Genomic DNA, 16,683 nt, shown 5'->3' with positions numbered 1-16,683 from the left:
ATTTTCAGGAGCGTTTTAGTTATGTCTGCCCTGATTTAGTAAAAGAATTTAACAAGTATGATACAGACGGCACCAAGTGGATTAAACAGTATACTGGAATCAACGCAATCTCCAAGAAAGAATTTACCATTGATGTTGGCTATGAGAGATTCCTAGGGCCAGAGATCTTCTTTCATCCTGAGGTAAAGTCCAGTGCAAAGCTTGGTGAGACATTTCGGCAGCAGTGAAGGGACTGAAACTTACTTCCAAGTCTAGACTCACACTGTTAACTTTCATAATATTGGCCAGATAATCCTGTGGCTTTGCATTTAAATGTAGTGCTTTTTCGATGTTTGGGACAAATTTCAACGTACTTTGTGTAATTCATATAAATGGTACAATCCATTTTTAAATTTTACGTTGTATTGTCTAAATTGTATTCAAGTAGATACACAACTGAAGAATGTCTGCTTTTCGTTGCATGGCTTGCAAACCTCAAGGCATTTTCCTCCTAAAGATTTACTTGTATTTCATCCCCTCTTGCTTTTTGCTAACTTTTTATTTTCTGGAGCCACACAATGTTCTTTGCATAATTATTTCACCCAGCTTCAGAGTGGATACCACCAACCTGGGTTTTTTTGTAGCAAGCTGAATAAGAACTAATATTTCTTCCAGCTGATAGCCATTTTTTATATTGAATAAAGCTGCTTGATTCAGTGCTTAGCATCTGAAATGTGTGGGTGGCCACTGAACTGTTCAGTACAAGACAGTTGCAGGCAAGCTGACAAGGGAAAGAAGCCATTAGATGACTTCACCTTAATTCCTGTTTTCAGTATCTATCTAGCAAGTATGAGGGGTTTTTCAAGTTAAAAAAAATCATTTTTTCTTTTTTTGCATTGATTCATTGTTTTTATTTCCTTATTGGTTTAAATAGAACCACTTCTACAGCTGTGTGTTTTTAATTCAGTTAGGGTGAACTTTGAAGGTTTGGGCCCCTTACCCAGAGGCAGGTGTCCTCAGCTTTCAGGCACCTTTGGAATTCTGACACAGAGTGGTAGGCACAATTACACACACACATGCACACAAAGAATTACAAATTCTTATTCAGACAGTGAGTTGGAGAGTGCTTGGTGGAGAACAAATTCTGGAATGGTTGATGGAAATCGCTTTTAACTACGTGTGTGTTATAATGATAGATGGACAGACTCAGTATTAAATATTTGTGTACTGTGGTCGTTTTCTTAACATTAAAAGCTGTATATGCCATAAATCGCATAACACTACCAACAAATGGAATTGCACTAAAGGTTTGGGGCAATGCAGGAAAACCTCAAATGGTTAAATAGTAATACTCTTACATGTTTTTTTAAAATAGCAAATGTATCTGTCATGCTAGTCAGCCACACAGTAGCTGATAGCTAGACATTTTGCAAATCTTCAGAAATATGCTTGGTGTCAAAGTTAACAACTAGCTTGTGGTAAGAAGTGCTGGCTAGAAGGGATGGTTTTTGTTCAGAGTGAAGAGAAGTCACTTCAAGAAGACAGTTGACCTATTAGGAAAAATTTGTGTTGCAAGACCTGTTTTATTTATTGTGTATTTATTTATGTAGAATATTTTTATGCTGCCTCTCCAGGAACCTGCCCAAGGCGGCTTCCAAAATAAAAATAATAAAAACAAAAAGATACTAAAAAGTCTGTACTTTTTTTTTAAAAAAGCCCCAGCCCTGCATAAAAACATAGACCAGAGGTGTTGAACTCATTTGTTACAAGAGCTGGATCTGACATAAATGTCACTTTGTTGGGCCAGGCTGTGTGTGCCATAAAATTCAATGCCAGATACCAGAGATAAAACTTCAAAGGTTAGAACGGATAAAAGGAAGTACTTCTTCACCCAAAGAGTGATTAACACATGGAATTCACTGCCACAGGAAGTGGTGGCAGCTACAAGCATGGACGGCTTCAAAAGGGAATTAGATAAGCATATGGAGCAGAGGTCCATCAGTGGCTATTAGCCATAAGGTATAGATAGGGACTCTGGGGCAAGTGATGCTCTGTCATCTTGGTGCTTGGGGGGGGTCAACAGTGGGAGGGCTTCTAATGTCCTGGCCCCACTGGTGGACCTCCTGATGGCACTGGTATTTCTGGCCACTGTGTGATACAGAGTGTTGGACTGGATGGGCCTTTGGCCTGATCCAACATTGACATCTCTTATGTTCTTATGACACAGGCAAACCCAAAATCCCTGAACATAGCTAATCTGTTGGCCTACAGTTCCCAGCTGCCCCAAGGCCAAAAAGTGCGGGAAGACAGGGACTGTCCCAATGGGCGGGGCAGCATAAATATAGACTGCAGCCCATCCAGGGAGGAGGCAGTCTTCGTCCCTGGGAGGCAGCAGAAATTCAGCCACTCCACAGTCAGCTGGACTGGGGAATGAATGGAAGTTTCCCTGCTCTCTTGTGCGAGAGAGGCTGAAGTAAAGCCAGAGGCCGGTCCAAGGAATGATCCTTTCATGAGCCCACAACTTCCAGATGGATCCCCCAAAGATTGGGGATTCCATCTTCAAATAGGGAGATTCGGCCAGAGGGGTCTCACTGTCCCTCTAAAAAGGCAGTGACAATTCCGTGAGTGGTGGCAGTGAATTTAAGGAGTGAGATATGCCCACGGGATGAGGGTGGGAGGCAAACAGCTGAGTTGTAAACTGGAGCCCGTTTAGACAACCAAGTTTGGTTCAGACAAAGGAAGGAAACCCTTTGCAGGCCTTTGTGAGAAACTCATTGGGGCCAGTCCTGACTAGGTTTGCCAGCTCCAGGTAGGAAGATTCCTGGAGATTTTCTGGTAGAGTCTATGGAAGCCAGGGTTTGGGGAGGGGAGAGGCAGCCATTCCCTCCTGGGTAACAGTTGTTGCCAATCTCCAGGTGAGGGCTGGAGATCACTGAAAATTACAACTGCTCTTCATGTAGCAGAGATCAGTTCCTTTGGAGAAAATGGTGGACTCTGTGTCATTATATCCTGCTGAGGTTGCCGCAGCACATTGACCCTGAGTGCCCAAGGCCTTGGCACTCTCCCAGAGCCTCTTTCTAGAGCTCGTATTTATTTCCACAACGAGCCTATTCCCAGTAGTAATAATAAAGTGCAACATCTTGGTACAAATAGTACCTTACAGAGTTACAGAAGCAGCCAATAAAATGGTCTGTTCCCCTAACAATCGAAAATAATGAAGACAAAAGGATAAAGTGTTGCATTCTTACCTAGTTTTTTGTAGCTTAACTTCTGCCAGTTGTTTCTCTAGCTTTATTGGCTCTCTTTTGTCTTATGTTTCTGGAGAATTCTAGGCTGTCATTTGACTTGAATAGATCACAGGAAAGGCTGACATTCTGTATTAGCTATAGATAATGCAAACCATTAGTATTTTTAGCACTCCTGCATTAAAATTATTTGCAACTTAATCATTCTGTTTGTTTCTAGTTTGCTAACCCAGATTTCACACAGCCCATCTCAGAAGTAGTAGACGAAGTTATTCAGAACTGTCCTATTGATGTTAGACGTCCACTATATAAGGTAAAGTCAGTAAAGGTAGTGAAGTTACTGTGTGCGTGCATGCATGGTCGTAGTTGCTTTAGGACAAAGTATACTCTGGACTGGTGCATTTAGGTTAGTCATATCTGCTTCTACTTGCTAAGGATTTTTTTTTCATTGAAAGCACAACAATGGGTCGTTTTTTGTTTCTGTCTTAAAGAACCAGTATAATATGCAATTAAATTCAAAGAATTAAATGTATTCTTTGCAAAAATGTATCCATAACTAAAGTGAATTTAACAATTTTAGAAGTTTTAGGTTAGAGAATGATGAGATGACTTTTATTAGTCCAGAGGAAATTTTTGACATTTGGGTCACATCTATCTGTTTATGATATTTTAGGTCCTTATGATTTGTACACTTCAAAGCTTGACATTGATAATTAATTTTGTGCTGCACAGTTTGTGGAGTACACTTCAGATCCTGAAATATTCATGATAATTAGTAATCTGGCCTTGCTGACACTTATTAAAAATCAGAATATTCTCAAAGGTCATGATATTTCTGTTTATGAATTAAAGTGTTAGGATCATTTGGACTGTTCATGCATTGGTCAGTTTCCTTCTAGTGACTACCATACTTATTTGAAAGGAAGATGACATCAAAAATTACTGCTGAATGTAACTGTAACATATATGAATGTAAGACAGTGCCATCTTCATTTTGATTGCATAACTCAGGAAAAAATAGTCTTGCATTTGTGTAAGTACAGTATTTACTCAAATGCAAGACTAGATATTTTCACAGGTATGCCATCAAAAATGGGGGAGGGGTCTTCTTACACTCACATATAAGTTACAGTTATATCCAATAATAATTTTTGTATGTAGCTTTTTAGGGGTCATCCAACATTTCGGGGTCATCTTCCTTTTGAGTAAATATGGTACTGATTACAATTGGGTTTTTAAGTTTTCAGTCTTTCATGATTGTGTGTGCAATAAGTGATTATAACTTTGTGTGTGCAATTTCAATTCAGAATATTGTACTGTCTGGAGGCTCAACTATGTTCAGGGATTTTGGTCGTCGTTTACAACGAGACTTGAAAAGGACTGTTGATGCCAGGCTGAAACTCAGCGAGGAACTGAGTGGTGGCAGACTGAAGGTTTGTATCCTTTACATTGCAGTGATGTGTGGGGTTCAGTTGTTTAGAATGGCAGTAGATGCCATTATAAGATCCTGGTGTTTTTTTCCCTTATATCTTTGTAATTTTGTTGGTGAAGGCCTAACTTTTATAGTTTCATGAGCACATCTTCTGTGTGTTGGGTAATGAACAAGATCACTATTACACTCTAGGATACTGGAAGCTACTGGAGATGCTGAACTTCTTGAGAATTTATAATGTTCTGTTTACTGCTTTCTTTGCTTCTGCTGTTTGGTGTAGTGGTTAAGTGTGCGGACTCTAATCTGGGAGAACCGGGTTTGATTCCCCACTCCTCCACTTGCACCTGCTGATGTGACCTTGGGTCAGTCACAAGCTCTGGCACAGCTGTCCTTGAAAAAGAGCAGTTTCTGTCAGAGTTCTCTCAGCCCCACCCACCTCACAGGGTGTCTGTTGTGGGGAGGGGAAGGGAGTGGAGTTTGTAAGCCGCTCTGAGACTCCAAGTGAAGGGCGGGGTATAAATCCAATCTCTTCTTCTTCTTCAGGCTTGTGGCCTTCTGTCTTTCAGCCAGTCCCTTCAGTTTCCAGTGTGTTATAATGATAAGAGTACTGGGATATGATCTGGGAGAGTTTGGTTCAAATGACTACTCTGCCATGGAAACTTTCTGGATGACTATAGGCCGTTAACACTCATACCTCACGGGGTGGTTATAAAAGGGAGGGGAAGAGAATGATCTAAGCTGCTTTGAGTCCCCATTGGAGAGAAAGACAGGGAATAAATGAAGTAAATAAAAAGATCCACTCAGTACCTGATCTATCAGTATCTTTTTTCCCCTGGGGGCCTACACTTGTGTGAACTAATAAGCCCTTTCACACAGAATGCTTTGAGCAGTATCTAACCACTTCATCGGACAGTTGTCTAGGCATAAATAGGCAAGGGTATTGAATTCTGTTATGAGGAACTTAAGAAAAAGTATAGATTTCTACTCCTTTATCCCTGCATCCACGAAATAAATTATCTGCTGTCAAAACATTTGCGACTTACCTTTTAAATGTAGAATTTAGTGATATGAAGAGAGTAGCTCAGACATGTTGTAACTTTGCTTACGAAGGTGAGATAAAAATGTGAAAAGAAAATCTTTTGTGCCATACATACTTTTAGTTGAACAATTTTCAGTCTTTTGAATCATATTTCTCCTTCTTTTGTGATATTTGATTTCAGCACCACACAGTCAGTTCATTTTTTGTTTACTAAATGATTTTGTAGGCTCCGCTTTTCTTTTGATATTGACTGTTGTCTACAGACCTTTGCTGTGATGTGTCCTCCAGCAGAGCAGAGATGGGTTCAACTCACTTCCTCCTTTACCTTGAAAAGAACAAGCCCAATCAGCATCCTTCCCTAACTTCTAATCCTCCACTGTTCCTAGGCTTCACAACATCTTGTTTCCCCTCTCTATATTGTAAAAACCTCTTCAGTTTCCTTCACTTGTTTCCCCTCTCTATATTGTAAAAACCAGTTTCCTTCTAATACCTTTCTAGCATTAGCAATTTAGGGGTGGGGAGCAGGGGGAGGAGAACAAATATTTGATCATTCTTTAGGACTGAAAGTAAGTTTCCTATGGAGAGGGGAGAATTCCCCTGGAAACTAGTTTGCTCAGGCTTCTGGGACACATTTTTGCTCATTTTGAAAGCCTGTTCAAATTTGAGCATTATTAGAACTAGGTTACAAATAGCCAATCTGAGCTTATTTTAATCTATTTAGCACATTTTATTCCTTCCCTTCCTCCAGGGAATCTAAGGAGGCATACACTGTTCACTGCTCTTTATTTTATCCTTGCAAGATACGTGTGATGCAGGCTAAGAGAATTACTGCCCCAAGGTCACCTAGTAAGTTGCATAGCAGAGTCTAGCTCTCCCAGACCTTAGCATGACACTTTTAAAAATTTTACTTGAGATAACATCATTGTCTATTTTATGCTAAACGAGTCATATCATGCTGCTTTCTAAAATATGCAGAAAGTGGCTGATACAATTAAAATTGCATCTTCTGGAAGAGAAGAAAAATTCATTGTTGGATGTAATGTAGTAGGTAATACGGAAACGTTTTTATCTGAAGATTTTTTTGATGTAGTTTTTAAATTTCAGTTCATAATGTTTCAAATTGTGGACCTATCATTTTAATGCCTACTTGTATGTCAGTTGCAAGATAGTAGAATATACTTATGTCTTAAAAGTATAGTAGAATATGTTTTAAGAGTGGAGGTATGTATACTGAGTGAAACTCATAACTGTATACTGATTTTATTTTCTGATGTAGCCCAAGCCTATTGATGTACAAGTTATTACACATCATATGCAGAGATACGCAGTTTGGTTTGGAGGATCAATGTTGGCTTCCACAGTAAGTTGACTAAAGGGAAAAGAAATCTGCAAGTAGCTATTCCACCTATGCTCCCCGCTGTTGTTTCCATAATTACATTAACATTTTTTGTTTCCAAAATTAGGATCAAAATAGACCACTGAAAGTATAAAAAAATATTCATTATTTTCTGGGTGCCTTTGTAGAATGGAAACCTTTACTCAATTATTATTGCTATAATTTTACAACTTGTATATTACTATCCATCAGATAAATCTATGCACAAATTTGTTTGGTATTTTAGAGTTAGAGATGGGTGAACTCCACAGTCTGCATTTTAAAGAAGCTCATTACTTAACAAACAAATTAAAAGTTTCAGCCGGACAGGGACGGTGTTTCAGAGAACTTTTCATTCTTTTTTCCTGGGCCTTTTCTGTGACACCTCCCTCATACTGCTTTTCCCAGTAGGCTGGACCTCCCACCACCACCACCTGATCCCTGTGGTGGTAGTTTGATGGGATCCACAGTGCATCCTGCAAAATGTGAACTTCAGGGTGGTTGACAGTGGGATTTCTGGCAACATGGGGACTACATTTGCAGGGGTGCATGTAGAGAGTGCTGAAATATTTTCCAAAGCAAAGTAGAAGGGGGGAGAAGGGAGATAGCAAAGCAAAAGTTATGTGATTGCTTTCCATTATCGCTATTCCATTATTTCCATTATTTGCTAAGGAGGGGATGGGAATATATCATGTATACAGTACGTTCCAGAAAAGACTTTGGGGTTTCATATTTAAGGCAGGCATTAGCAACACCTTGCTTCAAGCCCAATGAGTAAGAACTTCAGCAGCCTTTCTGTTTACAATGTGGAATTTGTCTGCCTTCCAAATATGTGGAATGTGTTTTGTCCTTAAAAAAAAAAAAAGGTATATCTTTGACTTTCCCTTTCATTTTTTTCCCCTCCAGCCTGAGTTCTACCAAGTATGCCACACCAAAAAAGATTATGAAGAAATTGGTCCTAGCATCTGTCGTCACAACCCAGTGTTTGGAGTTATGTCTTAAATCTGACTTTTGAAGAGTTGGATCTAGGGAGGCAGGGTGATGGAGGGTCTTTCTCAATACTTGTTTGTCTGGATGGCCGGTATTAAGATAACAAAACATGACTTGAAAATAATAAGAAGAAAAAAGACCAAATTCAACTAAACAGGAATATTTTAATAAATGTCTCAACATGCAGATGTAGTGGGAAGCCAAAATGATTCAAAGTGTTTTTTTCTTTAGATTGAATATTTGAACCTGTGCGTAATGAAACAAAAGAAGTGGGTTTTTGTTCTTTCTGTGGCCTGATATTTTGTATATTAATGGAGTATCCAAGATTTGATGGGATTTGACGGTGTGTAGATAGTCAGCTCTATAATTCTTCGATTGTACTCTAACATGTGTACAATGCGAGAGCTTGTTTATATTTCATACTTTTTTATACGTTGAGAAAAAATATCAGTGAAAGAAATGTAATATTTGACAAGAAACATACCAGTGACCAACTTGAGGTAAATTTTAAAAAAAAATGTAATGCCCACATGAAGCTTAATCATGTGACTCTAGTAATTTCAAATTATGACCAATCTTAAATGTGGGTTCCACACAGTGCAATTTAGCAATTGCTTTTGGAACTAAGGAGCTAGAATCTTGGATTAACCGATGCCTGCTAGTGCTTTCTGATTACTCGGTGCATTTTCATTCTATTTCTTGCTTTGGGGGAAAAAAAGTAAAGACAAGACTGTTGGACCAGTATTGCAGTTCTGTAGTGTCATTTCTAATTAAACCAAATATTCCAATGATCAAAATTGGTGTATTTCACCATTCCAATAAAGGCACAAAAATTCTTTTTAATGTTTGTGTGAGGCCTTTCAGTCTCGTTGCTTTATTGTGAAGGTATCGAAGCTTCTGTTATTTCTAAGGGATGAAAGTGGTACATGTGTTGTGATTCTAATATGCACATGATGCTTGTGTGTGTTCACCTGGATATTTATTTTGGTTACCTATTCATCTGCATACACTATCACAAATACACTTTTTATAACGATACTTTTTCATTCAGTATACTTTTTCCTTGATGATAAAGTAAATAAAGCTTTTGAATAGTTGGTCTTGTGTCACAGATTTGCTCCTGTAGGTTCAGACGTCTATGATACCTGGTAAGATGATAAATGGCAGGAGATGTAGGGATAGCTTAAATATCAAACATTTATTTTGGATTTTTGGAGAATAAATGTAGCTGCTGCCTATCCAGTTGCCATCAAATCACTTAGAAGTAGAAAAGGGCACTAAGGCTTTGATTAATCAAGAATCATGTTTCCAAGTAGATCAAAATAAAACATCAGATGGAAAAAAAATCAGATGTAGTTATTTTTCTGAAATAAACGGTTAAAATCTGAGTTTATACAAACATGTTAAAACATTTTCTCTTAAATCTAGGTCATCATTCAGCATGCTTGCTAGGTAGAGAGAGACCACTGTTCAATGTAAAAGACTAAATTTATAAATAAATAATTTATTTCTGAGGCAAAACATTTATAAATGACACTAATGTATTTATTGCTGTGGGTTTCCTGTTGAACTGACCACTAGCACTGCTTGGCACTAGCATCCAGGGAATAGCATCCTGTATCTCTCCAGCATCATCTGCCCAGCCTATCCAAGTGGTATTGTATTTATGTTTTCCAACTGCAAAGTAATGAATCTGCATATTATGACTCTAGTAACCATATAGCATGGATATTTTTTCTTGGAATGCAATTTCATCCCGTAACTACCACTTCCTGTTTCTGGAAAGTTCTGGACATGTCATGATAGGTTTTTTTAACTTGGAAGTCTGACTTCATTCAGTGAGACTTGCTTCTAAATAAGTGTGTATATGATTGCGACTGTTAACCTTCAGACAAGTGATGTTTTCATTTTCTTGTATATGTAGCCAAGCTTTTTAAAAAATCTGTTCCTCATCACAGAGAATTCTGCATTGCAAATATCATGTGGATAATGGACAAAACCTCTTGGGTTTGTTTATAGCATGCTGTGCATTCATGCTTATTTTGGAGAAATTGGGATTTCAATTAAGGGATCTGGATTTAAATCAATTCAGTGAATGAAAATTAGGGCTAAGATTTTACTAACTCTCAGCCATCAATGAAGAGACTAGAATACTTGTGAATCTTTTCATGGGAACCTCAATATATTTAATAGATGTAATAGAACATAACCTTAAAGAATGAACTGAGGGATCAGTATTGCAAGAAGTAAAAAACTGAAAGGCTGTTTTACAAATCATGTTGCATGCAGAGGCTAAATATTTGACCACTGTATGATAAAAACTGTTTTGAACAATCAGAGTGTTAACATCAATTTAGCTGTTGTTAAAAGCTCCCCCTCCTCAAGGTTTTTCTCAGAAATGTATTGACTGAACAAGTTGTGCATTTGAAAAATTGACCATGGTTCCTAAACTACTTAAAACACGTGAAGTCATAATAGCTACGAAGATCCAGGATTTTGATTTGAATCTGCTCTGTCACTTTGCATATGGTGAAATGCCAACTGTATACATTTTATATATTCGTAATAGTTGCATACCACTTGGGACAACTGATACACTGTATGAATGCCTAGTGTTATAGAAATATACATACATATATATACACATTTATATTGCAAAACTGTCAAGGAATATTCTACACAACATTTGAAAACATGAGTGTATTCTGAGATTTTATTATAAAATGAAAACTGTGCCATGTTTGTGGCTCTGAGCTATTCCTTTCTTTAAAATCTGTCAATTCTGCATATTTCCACAGACACAACTATAAATTACAGTATCAGTAGATGTGTTGCCTAAGCAGTTTATAAACAGTTTAATTTTTTGTGAAGAACTAAGGAGAACGTTCATTAATGTTTGTATTGTAATTATAAAAGTTTTGAAATGACAGGTGCCATATATTTGCAAAGAAAAATTTTACCCTGAATATTTTGCACTTACAGTGGTTGTGTCCACACTAAATATTGCAAAGAATAAAAGCTGTGATGGTCAATGCAGATTCTCTTTGGGACAGAATATGAAGTCAAGGAATGAAGAAACAAAACAGTGGTGCTGTGGGATTAATATTATTCACTCTATATACTCCCATTGTGTTTTGCTCAGCACTTCCTCAGGGAGATCTATATAAACATTATAAACATTAAAAATAAAAAACATGATAATGTACAAAGTGCATTGTGATGTCTCAAAAAATGTTGTACCCATAGCAAAGTAATGTAAAGATTACAGAGAACCGAAAAATATAGGAGCAGTGGAAACATCTGTTCTCTATAATGTTTACATGACGTTGCTAAGTATACAACGTTTTTCGACATATAATGCACTTTGTACATTGTCAAGCACCCCATCTTTATGTTTTCATCAATATATTTACATTAAAAATTCTTTATACATATAACTTTTAAACATGTCTTTTAGTATGAGAAGTAAATCTTACATTTTTTGTTTATTTTTAATGTTTATATAGATCCCCCTGAGGAGGCACTGAGCAAAACGTGTTGGGGTACATAGAGTGAATAAAATTTATTCCCATGGCACCACTGTTTTGTTCCTGCATTCTTTGGCTTCATTGGTGCGGCCCTTCTTACAGAATATGAAGATTTAAAAGCTGCCTTCAGTGCATGGCAAACAGGGTAGCATTTGATGGGTTTGTAATGATATTGCTGTATGAATCTGCAAGTATTTTAAACAGCTTGGAGTGCTGGTGTCGGGCTCACAAGATTATATCCATATGATGGTATGACAGACCCCGTCTATTTCCCTCCCTCAGAGGCAAGATTTTCCCTCCATTTTTCTTATGTGTCCCTTCGTTGACTGAGCAGCCTTGTTAACATGTATTCTTCTCTTTAAAGTAGCAATCAATCAGTTTATTACGGTCAAAGACCCATCAGACAGCACACAGAATAAAAAACAGTCTCCAGATTATCGTAAGACAAGTCTTTAAAGTAGCTTTAGCAGTCCCACCCTGTGTCAGTAATATGTAATGGCTATTTTCTCAGCCCAGGACCTGAGGGAAGGGTTTGGGTCGCCCTTTAACTTAAATGACAGGAAATGGCACAAGAGATGTATTTAAAATTCTAAAATAACAAAAGGTTTTATTTAACATCAAGGGGAAAAGTAAGGTGAAGTCAGGAACTGAAAATACTGAGGGTAAAATAGTATAAGCACAACCTGTTTTTCTTATATCAGGATAGTGAGAGTTTCTTGAATTATTCACAGTTTTGAGAGGCTTTTGTCCCTGGGTTTTCCCAAAGCACTCCAGCACCCTTTATTTGTGTAATAGCAGACTCTTGGGGTGCTCAGAAGGCTGGTACCCTCTTCCTCGTACCCAAACCCCTTCTCTTGGAACCCCAGAAATCTTCTTGAGTTGTTAACTGACTTTTAAAAATCTCCACAAACAGTTTCCTATCACACCAGACCAGGGATCTCTATTCCTCAGAGATAACTTTCCCTGTTTGGCTGGGTAGGGATTGTTCTTCTCTCCCTAGAAGATTGATCATCTTTCATTTGGCCTGAATGGAAGTCTTCTTATGCTACCCAAACCACCTTGCCACACTTTCCCCCAGTTCGCTGTCTGTGTTCAAACTGCTCTCAGCTAATGCTGAATGAAAACCAGGGTGGTTGGTTTTTTTAAAAAAAGAGGTGCTGGAATTCTCATGAGGGAATTAAGTTTTCAATCTGTATACCGAAAACTCATTAACATTTAAACATTTCAAATAAAAAATTATCAAAGAGATCCCAGAACTCCATTCTGGTGTGTTCTCCCAGGAAAAAAGACCTGACTAAAACTATACAGTCATGGATGAATTCTGACTTTTCTGTCAGGGCTAATCTAAGACAGTCTCAGCATATGTCACATTGCAGTAAAGGGAGGAATCTCACTATCTTCTCTCAGCATCCAGCTCTCAAAATACTCTTTCTGCTCAGTTGATGCCAACCAATCAGATCGCCTGGAGTAGCTTGTCACTCAAGGCTCTCCTGGTCTGTAAAGTATTATCCCTTCACAGTCCTGTAGTTTTATGTACAGCATTTTAAAGTCTGTTTAAAAAGTGCCGTCTGTCACAGATGGCATCACTGCAGATTTCAAGGCTTTTCACACACCTACTCAAGTAACATAAGTACAGCTCTCCCATTTGAGTAGCTTTTGTTCTGTTGGGTGACTTGAGTGATCTCTTGTAAATTAAAATTTGGGACGTATTCAGTCTGTACTGTTTTCTCCAATAATATGTGGGAGTACCCGATCCAGGATAAAAATATTCTCATGAAATTTGATCAGATTTCCAAATTGTCAAAAAAGAAAATTCTCCATGAAAGGGTGTAATTCAAGCACTAGATTATTTACATTTTGAAAAATGTATATGCATCTGTTGTCATCTGAGGCAGGGGTAATGTAATGGAGTGGTGGGCCAGTCGGTGTGTCTCAGCCTAACCTGCCTAATAGGGTGGATATGAGATTTTTTTTTGTTTTTTAAAGGATAAGGAAGTACCAAGTATGGCCACCCTGTGATCTTTGAGGAAAGGATCAGTTTAAAATTAAACTGTACTTTAGTCTGGGGATATCTGAAGATCTTTTAAATCTATTTCGCATGTTTGTGTGGGCTAAAAATTACATGAAATGCTTTTGATTGTGGCATATTTGGTTTTATATTGAATCCTTTTGTTTTCTGCTAACGAAGAGGATTTAAGTCTGGCATTTAGCCATTTCACAACCAACCTTGGCCTTTGAAGTCTGTGAATAAGAAGCCCCTCTCGCCAAGTTCTATAAGTTGCCTACTTGTGAACATATATCAAGGTGATGTAGAGTGGTTTTTGCATGTTTTTCTGTTTCTGATTTGATAGTTTGATGTTTGTGCAGTATAGCATTTGAATATATATGACATAATCAGACTTGGACTGTTTCTGTGCTTGCATAAACTTGGGCATATTTTGCATTGTATAGACACTTTCTAACAATATTCCTGTTAGCTACAGGAAGTGTTGCTGAGAACTAGTCTTCCTTGCCCACAATCATGAGGAACCCATCAAATGATTATTATGACTATATACAGTGGTAGAACATTGGATAGGGCATAGAATTTGAGGGGAAGTGGGTGCTCTACCCAATCCAAGGTATGGTTTTTAGCAGAGTTGCAACTCAGTAATGTGAGAGTAGGAATGCCTTGCATGGAAATTCTGCTGCTGCTGAGTAACAGGACATGTAAAAAATACAGAAGATAATTTGGCTTATACTAAGTCTGGCTCAACATTTACCAGATTGTGTGTGGTAGAAATGGGGGCAGGTTAAATGCTCAAAAAAATATTGCCATGCATTTTGCCCTTCGTAATGCAATATTGAATTCTTCTAATATGAAAGGCCCTCCCAAAAATCAGGTAATTTAGAGGAGTGGTGTTTTTTTTCTTAACATTGGCACAGCTTCAAGTTAAAAGAATTAAAATATAAAGAACAGTTACACTGTTCTGGTTTATGCTAGTGAGCTCTAATAACACCTTTTCATTTCTCAGACATTGCACATATAGATCAATGTCTGATAAATGTTTTCTGAGTATGTATTTAAAATATTGTCTAGAAAATTTCTGTAACAACATGACACCACTACTACACAATAATCAAGTATAGGCTTGTAGTAATCCTGGTAATCCACCAGGATTACCATGACTAATTCATGGAAGAGAAATTTAGGGATGGGCATGAATGGGTTCATGAACTAAAGTTCATCATGAATTTTGGCTGGTTCATGGTTTGCAAAGCGATGTTTGTGGTGGGGCGACCGACCAGCATGAGCATTTCACAGATTTTCATGTTGTTTATGGCTGTTCATGAATGAATACATTTCCAGACAGACTGTTTCCAGTCAATTAAAATGTTTTAAAAACTTCAGAGTGACAAGGGGGCAGAATTCTCCAGCCTTGGAAACACCAAAAGAGCCCTCCAAAGCTTAACAGGCACTGCTGGCTGCCAATAACAGAGTTTCCATTCTGCTCTATGGGATCAGAATGCTATATATCAACTCAGTTCTTCAGCCTCACCTCTGCAGGCAGTTAGACAGAGAGGCAGGGAACTTGTTAAAAGCAAAGCACATTCATTTATTCCAGATTGTGAACACCTCTTCCTGCTGGGGTTTGGGTGTTGGGTGGACTTAGGGCTCTGAGTCACCCTGTCTCTCTGCTCATGCTGGGCGGAGGGGCTTAACTACTGGATGTCTTGACTGAGAATCCATGTTTTATACCCTGCTGATTGTGAAGTCTCCACTGCTGGGGTTTGGGTGTTAGGTGGACTCAGGGCTCATAGCTATGCAAGAGAGGTCAAGCCACCCTTGCATGACCATGACTCCAGGGGATTGGTGTCAGTGAACTCAGGGGACTTGGTGAGGCCACTCCCTCACCATCACCTCTGCCAAATCCTCCACCACTGCATGCCTGGCATCCCGTTGCTATTGAACTGCCAGTTCATCTTCATGGCTTCTGTGCAGTCCCGAATGGGATTGTGCAGCCACAGGCCAGCCATGGAGAAGAGCTAGCAAGCTTCAAAAATAATTTTCTGGGACCCTCTTGAGGATTTTCCCCACCCATTTTGTCACATGACCAGGAGGGGGAATGCTCCTCCCTCAGTTTTCCTTCTTGCTGCCACAAGAAGAAGACGTGCTTCAGCAGGCTTACATGCATGACATCCTGAGAAAAAAAAATCACCTCATAAAGTAAGACTATGGCAGTGCCAAGACAGCAGAAAACAATCAACACCTCTTGTGTTGGTTATATCTCGGTGCATCCTACAATATGGCCACCTGCCCTGCCTGCCAACTTCTAACACCAAAAGCCTGAAGGCAAAGCGGCCTGATTAAAAGCAGCCCTATGGGAGAGGGCTTTATGAGCTCCAAATCCCACCAACAAAACCTGGGAAACCAGAGACAAAACAGCTAAAACACCTGTAGTCTTCTGTGCCAAACCCAGCATCTGAGCCACTCAAAACAGTGACCACGGTACAGGCAGAGTCAGAGCCCCTGACGAAAAAAACTAAAGAAAAAGAGTAAACACTCTCAAAGATGTTCAATGTCTTCTAAATGCGGCCACTCTCCTCAACATCGAGAATGTACAAAGGAGAGTTGTGGTTGAAGGTCTAAATCACCTCGGTGCCAGCAGACCTTGACAACCACTGTCTCAACCTTGAGTAGAAACTCAGACCCAATTGAGCAGCATCGATAAGCCGGCATCGACACTACCTCTGAATCGACCATTGACAGCTAGTGATGTTGACAGTTCCCTGATATTACTCTACCCATCAATATCAAGACACTGGTGTCCTGAAGAATCCTCGGATCTGGAGGTATTAGAGCTACAACCTGCCCAGCCACTGCAACCTGAGCATCAGCATCGAGCAACATTGGAATCAGACATTCAACACCATAAGATAAGATACATTACAGTTCCAGTGATGGTTCCATCTGACTGGGAAGGGGGTGACCAAAGTGTAATTCTTATGTGGGCCCCTCCTGCCAAGAGACCTAAGGTTTCTCACAGAAAACTGGAAGAAGGTTCCTCATGCTTCAGAATGAGGTTTTCTCAATACTCTGACATAGAAAGTGACGT

At 38.8% G+C, this 16,683-nt stretch overlaps 1 protein-coding gene across 2 annotated transcripts in view; it reads left to right on the top strand.

Annotated features, from left to right (window-relative positions):
• Nucleotides 1-8,915, top strand: part of ACTR3 (ARP3 actin-related protein 3 homolog (yeast)) — a 64,661-nt gene extending 55,746 nt beyond the window's left edge. For both annotated transcript variants that reach the window (XM_015405612.1, XM_015405611.1), the window contains exons 8-12: nucleotides 9-182; nucleotides 3,445-3,537; nucleotides 4,532-4,657; nucleotides 6,972-7,055; nucleotides 7,977-8,915. In XM_015405612.1, the coding sequence (XP_015261098.1) occupies nucleotides 9-182; nucleotides 3,445-3,537; nucleotides 4,532-4,657; nucleotides 6,972-7,055; nucleotides 7,977-8,072 (573 nt within the window). In that variant the 3' untranslated portion in view covers nucleotides 8,073-8,915. The remainder of the gene's footprint in view (nucleotides 1-8; nucleotides 183-3,444; nucleotides 3,538-4,531; nucleotides 4,658-6,971; nucleotides 7,056-7,976) is intronic.
• The last annotated feature ends 7,768 nt before the right edge of the window (nucleotides 8,916-16,683 follow it).

The sequence above is a fragment of the Gekko japonicus genome, unplaced genomic scaffold (genome assembly GCF_001447785.1).
Source record: "Gekko japonicus isolate JY-2015 unplaced genomic scaffold, Gekko_japonicus_V1.1 scaffold3466, whole genome shotgun sequence".
Lineage (NCBI taxonomy): Eukaryota > Metazoa > Chordata > Lepidosauria > Squamata > Gekkonidae > Gekko > Gekko japonicus.
The sequence above is the reverse complement of the archived record's forward strand: the minus strand, read 5'-3'. Positions and strand labels throughout refer to the sequence as shown.